This window comes from Aquila chrysaetos, chromosome 4, assembly GCF_900496995.4.
Source record: "Aquila chrysaetos chrysaetos chromosome 4, bAquChr1.4, whole genome shotgun sequence".
In the NCBI taxonomy this organism is placed as follows: domain Eukaryota; kingdom Metazoa; phylum Chordata; class Aves; order Accipitriformes; family Accipitridae; genus Aquila; species Aquila chrysaetos.
The window spans coordinates 71,125,426-71,137,787 of record NC_044007.1 but is presented as its reverse complement, the minus strand read 5'-3'; the positions used below and the strand labels follow the sequence as shown (position 1 = coordinate 71,137,787).

At 42.5% G+C, this 12,362-nt stretch overlaps 1 protein-coding gene across 16 annotated transcripts in view; it reads left to right on the top strand.

The window, feature by feature from the left end:
• The window catches only part of LOC115340598 (poly(rC)-binding protein 3-like), a 149,835-nt gene that overhangs the window by 93,645 nt on the left and 43,828 nt on the right, over positions 1–12,362 (top strand). For all 16 annotated transcript variants that reach the window (XM_030012441.2, XM_030012446.1, XM_030012442.1 and 13 more), the window contains 3 exons: positions 5,007–5,030; positions 5,131–5,163; positions 8,081–8,197. In XM_030012441.2, coding sequence (XP_029868301.1) covers positions 5,007–5,030; positions 5,131–5,163; positions 8,081–8,197 — 174 coding nt within the window. The remainder of the gene's footprint in view (positions 1–5,006; positions 5,031–5,130; positions 5,164–8,080; positions 8,198–12,362) is intronic.

Genomic DNA, 12,362 nt, shown 5'->3' with positions numbered 1-12,362 from the left:
AACCCGCCCTGTCCTGCTTGAGATAATGTCACCTAGAGATATGCCCTGTGGAAGGCATTACCTGGGCTCGGGTACTCAGCATAATCTGAAACTCAGGCCTCTCTGATGAATCTCAGCTTAGGCACCCCAAATTGCTGTAATTTCTTTATGCACAAATATATAAATGTGTGTGTGTGTGTGTGTGTATGCATATGTATCAGTGCATGTTGGCACGCACACATTTGCAGCTTTTCGGAGGCATCCTATCCATCCAGCACGGTTGCTGTGTCATATCTGCTTCTGACAGGTGGCTGTTTATATGTTGAGGCCAAGGAGCTTGGGGAGTACTTTTAGCTCTGGCATCAGTCCGCTGGGTTGCCTTGGACCTGTCTTTTTCCCTCTGAGCTTTAGTTCCCCCATTTAGAACTTCTTTTTTTCTTGTGCCCTGCTTTTCGATCAGCTGTTGAAATGTGATTATATGAAACCCGGTAATTGTTATCGTATAACTTATTTTCCCACTGTGTTTATGCGTAGACGGTTAGTCAATAAATCAATCTGAAATTGATCATAAATGCTTACCTTTAGCTTATATTCCTGAGCACTGGAAAACAGCAAATAGTTCAAGAGTTATCAGTATATTCTAGTAGGCAATTATTTGCTAGAACAGCTAAATCAAACTCCTGTCTGACCTGCACTGAGGCTGAATTTGACTTCAACTGCAGGATTCCTCTCACCACACATCAGGAATGTTAGTGTCAGTCTAGGCTTCTTCTACTGCAGATGGAGAAAGACGAAACCCTCGGGACTACGCTTCTTCCCTCCTCTTTTAGGACCAAAACATCCTCCGTTCTCTCTCTCCCTGGACTGCAGAGGAGGCTGTGTGCCTGGCTTACGCGAGATTCCTAACTTCTAATGAACTGATGTAGGTGACAGACATCCCATCCCTTCGGTCTTACGCAGTTAACTACAGCACAGTTTGGTGTCTGGCAGATCTAGAAACATTTTCTGAAGAAGATAAAGCCCTCAAAGTAACCTTGGCTAGGATATTGGTAAAACTTGAGTGTCATAAAAATGATGTTAGGTATCTCATTAAGCACAAAATGTAATTTAGGGTGATATAAGAATCTATATGAAACAAATATTGGACTGTATAAAGAAACGTTAAAGGTTTGATGCATTGGTAGCTTGGAGAATGAGGTATAAAGAGTCTTCTGATTTAATCTGTGGCTGAAGTAGGTTTCTCATCATAATTAAAGACATGATCTCTTGTCACCAGTACTTATGAGAGCTTTCCTAGAAACAGCTGAGGCCCCAAAAAAGTCTGAAGTGACCCATTTAGAACCATTCTGGTTTTGGGTTTGTTTTTTTTTAGTAATTTATATGGATCAAAAATTCTGGAAAAATTAGGAATATCCATGTAAAGTTAATGTTTCTCTCTCCCCCTATGCCCTTCCCTCACATTTCTAAGCAATATCCCAGTTCCCAGTGCAGGGGGAGAGGTGGCGTTTGCCTGGATGTTTTGAAACTACCTTCTTATGGAATAAGCTTTAAATTCACCCTTTGAGGAGGGGAAGGTTTGAAGTACTCCACAGCATTACAGTGACATTTGCTAGCATGTTGCGAGGAACTAGTCACCAGTCTGACTGAAATATTTTTTCTCAGAGGGATTCACACTGTTCATTTGCTCAGTTCTTCAGCAGCTTGTACTCTTTGGTAATAACAAGGTGATGATCAGTCAGGTAGAATCCCTATCCCCACTGAAATCAATAGCAAAACTCCCACAGACTTCAGTGGAACAAGCAGCTTGAGAATCCTAATATTTTATGCTTTACTCTGCTTTTTTACATACTCCCAATTTCCTTGTTTGAAATGGACCATGTTGTTTACTAAGGCTACAAACAGTATATTGCTTTTCTGCTTCCAAAGCTAAAGTATCTTTTCCTATTTCCAAGGAAGATATCTTTGTGCTTATTAGCCATGACCCATCCATACATTTCTGGAAGAACAGCATCTATCATTAAGAGTCAGGATGATCAAATGGATTGGGACAGATTTCATACTAAGTGTATTCTGGCAGAGCCTTGCAGGTTCAAGACCAGACCTACAGCTTCTAATGAAACTTCAGATATACAAAACCTAGAAACTGTACCACGGACTGAAATACTATTGCTTGCCCAGAGCAATTGAAACACGATATGCTCACCCATAGCTAAAGGTCCTTCTATACCTCCTCAGAATCTGTTTTACAAAAGAAATTATTTCTGAAAGCTGGGACTGAGAAGAATGGAAAAAGTTTTCAAGGTAAAACTGCTGAATGTGCTGAGTGGGCAGATAGGAACTACTAGACATGAGGGGTTCCCAAGGCTTATCATCATTCAGTCTTACTCCCTGTATTGTTTAATCCCGTTCAATAGTTACAGGCAGGTTGGCAGTGACAGTGCTAATATAAAAAAATAGTAAGAACTTAAAAATTCTGTGGAATGGCTGTCCCAAATTTGTGTCACTGCTAACAAAAAAGCTGCACCTCATTAGAAAGCCTACATAGCATGCTGGTACGGCTGTCTCAGCCGCAGGAAAAGGCGTGACATAAACCCACATATTGAGAGACACAGGATATTTTGGTCACAAGGCACAAAACTGCAGCGAGTCTGCTTCATTCATTCCTCTTCTCACAGAGCTGCTTCTTGGCATTGTACGTGCAGATGTACAGACGCTTCACAGTCCCAGATGGACAAAGGAAACTTTAGCAAGAACAGTCACACAGCTGCGTGACATGTAAAGGTCTACTATACATCAGCCAGCAGAACTATAGGCTTGCAAAGCAGATACCTCTGGAAGATTTGCAATGCCTGTCTGGACAATATCTGTTCTCTGGTCAGCATGTACAAGAGAGCAGAAACCCATCTCAGAGGAGAAGTAGGAAGGGAAATAAAAAAGGGAAATGGGAAACTGAAAAAGTCAAGTTTGAAAATAAACCTGAAAAGGGGCCTCACTGGGTTGAGGAACTTTGTGGCTAGTTAGGCATTGACTTCAGTGGGTGTAAGGCCATGCTTGAAGAATCACAGACCCAGGGAGGTTGGAAGGGACCCCCAAAGGCCTCCAGTCTGACCTCCTGCATCAAGCAGATCCCATCGGAGCAGGTCGCTCAGGGCCTTGCCCAGGCTGGGTTTGGAGACCTTCAAGGATGGAGACTCCACAGCTTCTGCGGGTGCCTGTTCCGATGTCGAGCCATCCCCATGGTAAAAACTTTTTTCCTCATATTGAGTAGGCATTTGATGTTGCAACTTGCTTTCCTTATTATACACCACAGTAAGATCCCCCCAAGCCTTCTCTTCCCAAGGGTGAGGAAGTGCAGTTCTCTCAGCCTCTCCTCATGTGTTCTGTGCTCCGGTCCCCTGACCATCGTGGTGGCCCTGCATTGGATTCACTTCAGTGTGACCTTGTCTGTCGTGTACTAGGAGCCCAAAACAGGACACGATCTTCCAGGTGTGGTCTCACAAACACAACGAGAAGGCAAGAATCATTTGCCACAGCCTGCTGGCTATATTCTTGCTAATACAGACCAGCATTTGTTTGATCAGGAATGCACTGCTGATGCGCTCACGTGCTCATGTTGGAGTTGTGCATCGGGACCCTCAAGACTTTTTCTGCAAAGCCAGTTTATATGTAGCAAGTTTTTGCCCAGCTTGTCCCGCTGCATGGGCTTGTTCCATCCCAGACATGGGAATTTTCATTTGACTTCGTTCTGCCCCCTGAGGTTTCTCTCAGCCCATTTGTCCAGCCTGTCTAGGTGACTCCAGCCAGCAGCCTTGTCCAGCAGTGTATTGACTGTTCCCCCCCAGTCTGGTGTTATGTGCAGACTTGCAGAGAGCGCAAAGGAACCACATGCCAAAGTTCTTCATTGAGATAGGTCGTCTTCTCACTGCAAAGTCTTTATGTCTTGGGAGAAGGACGTGAGCTTATAAATAACCTTGTGGTGAGAAATAACTCTCTCAAGGTCACTGCGGAGTGAAGTTTGTACCACTTTATTATGAGTCTGTCATTGGATAGATCAATGGAGGACAATTTCTTAAATCTTACTCTTTGGACTGTGTTTCAGCATGGGTCAGACTTCAGTATATAGACTGGGGGAGCGGGGGGCGGGAACTGTGTATCATATGTCTGGGACAGATCAGCCATGTGAGACAGTCTTTAACTGTTTAAATAGATTTTGCAATGTGAGCATAGGAGAGGAGTTTGTTTTCCTTTAGCTGGTCTCCTCTCCGTCAGATGATTTCCAGCCTGAAGTCACACCTGCGTGATTTGTGTTATGTGTCCAGACTATTCATTTTTAGAGTTACTAACTTCCTTTTTGCTACCTGTTGGTTTTATTCACCAAGGCTTTAACCCTTGGGATGTTGCCAGAACTGCCAAATTGTTCCCCTATTGTATGGTCACAGTCACATTTCTCAGTATTTTCTGTCCCTTCATGGAAGATTGTGGGAGCCCAGTAGCAATTCCCAAATCCCTAAAAAGTGATTAGCAATTATTGTTCTGTAAGTGCTTAATAGGGAGATTAAGACAGGCCACCAGGTGTTTACGCAATAATACTCAGTAGCATGGAAATTCAGCTCTAGCTATTACATGGTGTAAAGAGGGTAAATGCCTGCCCTCAGAGAGATCAGCAATTATTTTGATGCTTGCATTGTATCCTGTTTTCTTTAGCAGGTTGTGCAGTTATATTATTTTTGAACTTTTCATTCCCTGATAGGGGTTGATCTGTGTTTATAGTAGCAAGATTGATCTGCAACCACAAGATCAGTTTCCGTTAAGGGTATTTTTCTTTCACAATCACCAAGCTGCAAAGCCGCATTTTTAGTCCGCCCCTTAGTATCTAACGTGGCATATTTGTATACAGCAACAACGGAAGGGGGCTATGCTTCACATTGCAGGTTTGAAATAAGTGATAGTGAAACAGGTTAGGAGCAGAGCAAATGCTCTTCTGTAGTGAATCGTATCATTCATTGTGTCTTCTTTTTCTGTTGCAGGAGGTCGGAAGCATTATCGGAAAGGTCAGGAAATTACTTTCTCTCTTTATTTTCACGTCAAAATATTGTATATCGGTTCGCTTCATCAGCCCAGGCTAACTTTTTTTTCCTGTTTCTTTAACAGAAAGGTGAGACAGTTAAGAAGATGAGGGAGGAGGTAAGACAAGCCTTGATGTCTTTACTTGCCTTTCTTTTCCAGCTCAGAGAGCAGGGAAATTGAGCGTTTGCAGACCGACACTGCCATCAAGTGGGCAGTTAATTTAACATCACCATTCTGTGCAAGTGGCGGTATATTAATGCTCTGGCCTAAATTAAACATTATTGTTAATGTAACCTCCTTATCGCCACAGCAGTCTGGAGCCTTTCATTCCCACAGCAATATGCCTGCTGCTGTCTTATCTCAGGAACAGCCTAGCCAGCATGATTCTGTGCATCAAAATCACTGTATCTTTCTTTAGCATACCAACACCGGTCCTGCACGCGGTTTGGCCTCTGGTAGAGTTTCCAAAATCTGAAACCAAGCATTGGACTGATGCTGCGTAAAGTTTGAGGGTACACGCAAGCTTCATCAGAGCTGGAGCCAGACTTGCATAAGTCAAAAACTATCCCTCTTCCATGTCTTGGCAAAGCCTTAACTTTTCATCGTTTTGCAGCTGTGAGTAGGACGTGGACAGGGTAGAGCTGCGCGCCCACCACTCGCATCCTTTGAAAAGGTTGTAAACACAAAATAGCTAACTAAAACAGGGCGCTGCATAAACCTCAGTCTCCCCAGTGTCCGCGGGCTGCTTTCCCTGCCGCAGAGCAATCTGCACGGTCTTCAGAGGATTGTGCCCAGGTGAGGCTTACAGACCCACACTTGTCCTCCAAGGCAGCACATCTTACCTGGAGATGCATATAATTTTCCTTCTTTGAAGCAAGTGCTAAAAGCATAAGTCAAAAGACAAATCCTACTGTTTAAAACTTTAGGAGTGCAAAGTGTATAGGGAATGCCTCCAGAAAAGTCAGTTTGGTTGTGGTAAATCTGCAGTACGTTACGATGTCAGCTGCTTTGTTGTTTTATACACTGATAGAAAGACTGTGGCAGGGAAATCTCTAAGCATTTGCAGTAAAGAAAATTCCTGAGATCTCTCGTTAAATATACACAACAAGGAGTTCATTGTCAGGCTGACTGAGTTCAGAGCTCCTTTTCTGATGATAAGAGTTTTCACCCATGTTTTCACACATAAGTAAATTTGCTAAGACTTAAAAAAAAAATACAAGAAAAAAATGTTTCTAATATACTAGGTGATCCTGCCAGTCGATTAAACACATCTTAGTTTAATTATTAATTATGATCATGGGCAGATATCTTTGGATATAAATTGCATGAACAAAAGGGAAGCCATCGTTGGAGAGCACTCCTGACTTCTGAGTTAAACATCTTAGAGAAGAGTTATCATCCCTGGTTAGTTTTTCAAGATAAATATCAAATGTTCTTCTTCCACTCCCGAAAACCTACTGTCGTGTACATGTGGTCACAAGAGACTTTATTTGTTTAATTGGTTTTTTTTAAAAGAAAGGAATTATATGTATCTTTATAATAGCACAGGACTAAGAGGCTGTGTTTCCACACAATGACAACTTGGTCCTCCTCTAAGTGACTACCTTCTTCAGTACTTCTTTATAAGCAAAACGCAACTTTATTTTGACTTTCCTGACAGATGTGGCAAGGTGCATGCCATCTTTATGGAATGAAATGCAACTCTGTCTTGCTCTGTCATTGGAGAAATATCAGAGACAACTTTTGGCCTAAAGAAAAGCAGAAAACCCTCGGTTCTGTGCCCTGCAGTTGTTAACCTCCTACGCAAATACGGAGGCCGCCACATAACATTTTAATTGCCGTAGCTCTGCTTTGACCGGTCATCTCTTGGAGGAGTAACATCTGTGAATTCTGGCTGCCGCCGATCCACGGTGGAGCGATCTTCCCGACGAGCTCCCACGGCTCCGGTTTCAAAGGAAGAGCTGTGCTTTGCGCCAAGGTGGCCGTGGGACGGGCCGTGGGACAAACACATGTTGTCGTGTTTGGTTGCCGTTATACAGGGAAATAAGATATCTTGCTGTCGAGCAGCACGTGAACAAGGGCTCGGCCACACAGCACATTAGCCGATTGGTGGTAACCCCGAAGGCAAAGGGCCAGATTAACCCAGATTATCTCACGTTTTCTATAGGCCCAGATCCTCGAGAAGGTCAGTGCCTGTGGATGAGTTGAGGCTCCACTGACTTGTTAGACTGCATTAACTCATTTCCATGCCCGAAACCTCAGGGAAAGCATAGGGTGGGTCTTACCTGAACTGGCTTTGATCATTATCTACACCAAGATCCTCTTAAATATATTTACATCTAGTTTAGGGGTTTTCTCTGCACTGCCACAGTGGCATAAAGGGGACTAAGTATACCTGAGAGCCACCCTGGCTCGTCTCCAAGACGTACGGTTTTCTAACTCCTTCCAACAGGCTGCTTGCCTTAAGGAGATAACACCGTTACTGTTGCCTGTCCTACCGCTACTCCTTTAAAGGGTCGTTCAGTGCCTATTAATTGACCGCCTTTACACGAGACGTGTCTATAAGGAACCTTCTCCACAGCGCAAAGCAATACCCCAGATAGACAGATCGAGTCCTGCCTTTGGGTCTGCAAACCACAAATCTGCGTCTTTCCTGGGAGATGCTGGTGCTCCCTGGAGACAACAACCTCGTCTGAAATTCTGCAGCTCCAGTCCTATTTAAGGTTAACCCTGCAAGAGGGAAGGGTAAAGACTTGATTATGGAATTATTTGCAACTTTGAGTTACAGAGGCACTATTTGCACGCTGCGATGAAGGCTGTATAAGTATTTACCCAGGCAGAATCTGGCTTCCTGCAGTTAGATGAATTTTTGGAGTGAGATCAGTTTACGCTGAAATTATACAATGTTGGGGCTGCAGTTGTAGGAGAGGGAATTAGATGCTTCAAGATATTCCTTCCCAAACTATATCCCTAATTCTACTTAGGTTCCTCCCTGGGAAGTATGAATTTGAAAAATGTTTGTTCTTTTTGACAGAGTGGTGCTCGAATCAATATTTCAGAAGGCTCCTGTCCAGAGAGAATTGTGACAATAACAGGCCCAACAGATGCAATTTTTAAAGCTTTTTCTATGATTGCACTAAAATTTGAAGAGGTAAGCAAATAAAATACGTTTTTTTTCTCTCTTCAAGTTGAAATACAAACACTGTTTGAATTTTCTCATGTTTGCTTTAATGTTAAATATGATTTGTTTAATGTTCTATTTAATAGCAATGAAAATGGTGGTATTTTTATAAATGCTTTTGGCAGTAACGCTGAAGAAAAATAATGGGTCGATTTACAAGCTGTTTGATCATTTCTTTTGCTTTTTGGAGGCTTCAGGGAAAAGCAATTGCTTCTAGTAATGTGCACTAATGGTAGGAAAAATGTCTTGGAAAATTTCTGGTCCCATTGTGGGTTTGATTTGAAAAGAATAATTGCCTAACTTTTAGCTCTGTTTTTATATGATTCCATTTGGTATTGATGTAAATTTTATATATGTCAAAATGAATATATAACTCAACTAGAAAATTTTTATTTTAAAAACAAACTATATGATTACCAATTACCATATTTAAAACTTGGCTTTTAAAATTAATTAAAATAAAGGCACTAAAAGTGAGACAAGAGCTCAACTTACTGTAAAATAACTCTTCTGTGCAGATATGCACCTAAAGTGCCAGGATCTCCTCAAGTTTCTTGGACCAACTACAATCAGATATGGTCACCACTTTAATGGGAAACCTCACAGAAAAGACAGCAGACTACAGAACACGAACCCTGGTCACTCAGGAGAGGATTTAACTCCCTCTACTTTTGAAAATCACACACCTAGTCCAGGCATCTCTCCTGTCCTCTCTGGAGAGACAGAGGCCCCGGCAGAAGGCAATTCACCTTCTCCCAAAGGAAGAGCCTTCAGGTGGACTGGATCACCTGCAGCAGGAGACAGGGGCTGTGTCTCTCCATCCGTGACTGAACTAGAGGGATGTGAATCCCTTTCTTAAAAAGTATTTATTTCTCCAAGTCAGTGAGGTTAGTCTCCACCTCTCCCCATAGCACTGGGAGATGCTGGAATTGATGGGAAATGTCAGCGTGTGCCTTTACCCATGGTGATTCTTCACGTTTAGAGCAACAGGACTAGAAAAGAGCTTGTGGGTCATCAGATGCAGTTGTCTTCTAGCATAAGCAGTATGTCTTGCAACTTGCATCTTCACAGCATGATCAAAAACTAGTTAGATTTTTTTCTGTTTCCTGATATTAGATCCACAATCTCAGTTCTCTGATAATTAGACACCTTTTTTTTTCACTCCTCACCTGAATTTATCCATGAACAGTTTATGCAGCTTTGCTTCTGTGCCAGCACTGGCCATTAGTTTAAGTAATTCTTGCCTTTTCATCCCTGACGATTCCCCTCTTAGACCTATCTTTAGAAAACAGTTTTATCCCCTCACACCCTTGCTTTTGCCAGAGTAAGTGAGCCAAGCTCAGTCTTTCAGAAGACGTATTTCCCACCCCTGTCCTGACTCTAGCAGTCCCTTTCTACATTTTCCCAGTTACAGTTTGTATTAAACGCATGTGTTGATTGTGGACGGGTTGCAAATGAAGTTCCACGGGGCTTATTTAATGGCGCTGACGGTCCTTTCTCCTGGCTATCCTGCTATAGTATCCCTATTGCTGCTGGAAATGCCTCACCTCCTTCTAGTGTCATGCTTTGCACACAAGCATGCTGTGCCTGGCGGGCATCCCCAGCTCCCGCGCAGATGTTTGCAGTGAGAACCTTCCTGTCAGCCCCCAGACAAATGACCCTTTTTTTTTATACTGCAAATGTTAATCCCGTTTATATTTCTCCAATCCTTCATGGGTTTTCAGATCTTCCGTTGTAATATTCCAATCTTTCAACATGTTGATAAAGTCCTCTGGTTTTGTGGCATGGTATATTTTAAAAGAACGCTAATTTTTCTTCCTTACCAGTTTTTAATGAGATAATAATGATTTTGAGGTTGAATCCTGCAGGACCACACAAGTAATTCTCTGCAGCCCAATTTTAAGACCACCTGTTGTCACCTCCTCCTCAGCTGTATCTCCTACCCAACTTGTACCAATCCCTGTTTCTTCTAGCTTAAGAAGCAGCTTCATGTATGGTACCATACCCTCCAATCCACGGATACCTGGAGAGAGCAGTCTCTCTGCTCTTTACATGAAAAACATGCTCTGCTTAAGGCCTTATCCTGAAAAATGCTAAGGGAATCATTAACAGAGATAATCCCTTCCAGTTCCCACCAGAATGAATACCCAGGGGAAATAACCTTGCGTTTCTCATAAAAACATCGAACACTGCACATATCAGATCCCCACCCCACCACCCAACACCACGTTGTCTTTGAAAGTGGTGTAGGTAGCAATAGGGAAAGAAATCTGAAATTCAGGCATCTGACTGGATTTTATGCGTATTTACCCTTGTAGATTTTAGAGGGCAGTCTGGACTCTTCATGTGGATATTTCTAAAGGGGTATTGGCACTCCCTGCAGATAAGGGACTCCGGTTATATTCTGAAATATCTGTATTTAGTTTTAATATAATTGGCTTCTGGTATATTTAAAGGAACGGCGGTAAAGAAAAATGTCTCATATAATCAGTTAGGTTTCCTATAATTACTCCTGTCAATAAAATGAGGTAACTGTAACACTTTGGAAGCAACATAAAGTACTGTTTCAGAAATTACAAACGAGCTAGGTACCAAATGTTATTTTTCATGCATATTTTTTTTTGTTGGAGATTTCTTCAGCCATTTAAAAAATTGAAAATCCCAGAGCAGACAGCGCCTGACCCAGCTCTGGTTATCGCACCTACCTTCAAACAGAACGAAAAAGATGCATGTGTGAGACTGATAGTTTGAGGGATTTTTTTGGTATTTGTTATGCATGCCCACGTGAAGCATTTTGGCATGAAGTCCTTGAACCCTTAATTTCAACCCTACAGCTGTATAGCTGGGGATAAGCAGGGCTAGGAAGACATGGGAGCCCTCAATGCTTTTCTAAAGTTAGCAAAAAGCTCAAAATGCGTCAGATAATAAAAAAGAAGGATCTGGAGGAGTGTTCTCTGTGTGGTTGCTCTGCAGCCTTATATCACTCTGCTTTGACAGCCTTCCTAATAAAAGTTGATTTTCTAGCAGCCTGATGATGAATTTACAAGCTAGGTAGGTAATTACATAAATAACTGGAGTATTTACTGCAGAGGAAAAAGAGACTTGTTAAAAAATGGCACTAACCCAGGCAGACCACTGGAGTTGCAAGAGAGGACATTTTAGAGCAGTGATCTCCAGACTGGAGGCTGAGACCCAAGAAATGCAACTCTAAGTTCACTGGTGAATCGGGCAGCTCTGGTATTGGGCATAAATATGCATAAGCTACTGGAAGCACATGGTAGTTAAGTGCTCGAAAAACCAGCAGGCAGAGCTCAGTGGTCAAACCTTCTCCAAATAAATAAGAAAAAGTTTGGTGGAACCCTTGTTTATTTGCAAACATTTACAAAGAAATTGCTCAGCCCTAGGAATAAGGAGAAGAGAAAGGCAAGGTGATAAAAGCAATTGAGATGGTGCTTTTTTGACAAATGCTAACTCCTGCTGCTAAAGACAACTGTTCCGTGAGAAAGTCTCCAGACAGCCCTACTTGGGAGCCTGCAGGTCTGGAGGGGATTTTTTTCTGCTCATTTCTTTTTTGTTGTGTTTTTAAGCTGGACTAACTCCTTCGTGCACTCCACGCTGCTGAGCCTGCGTGTTTAGATTTTGTTCTTTTTAAATGATGAGGAGAAAATGAAGAGACTAACGGCTTCCAATTTTTGTGAAGTGCTTCTGAAGGCAGTAAGCGCAGCGAAGGCTTTTGAGGCCAGGCCACGTCATATGGAAGTGGGAGACATTATCAGGGTCGTGCTGGGTGGCTGAAGAGGGTTATTTACCTACATCTGGATGATCGTGTGCCTCCACCTGACGCAAACGTGATATAGTGAGATGGCATCTTCCAGCTGAAAAATTGTCATGACTTGCACTTTATTTCAGATACGTGGGTGCTGCAAAATTCTGTTATCCCTCTCGCTTTGTTTTGGGTTGCAATCTCTCACTGACACGGGCACTAAACAAAATGTGAGTTACTGGCTGGCAGAGGAATGATTTGATAGCTCTCTTGTGGCACGCAGCAATGCCTCATTCTGTTCAAGATTTTTTTTCTTCTCTTTTAAGCTAAGCAAGGTCACACTGAGCCATTTCTTGGACGGAAGAATGCTGC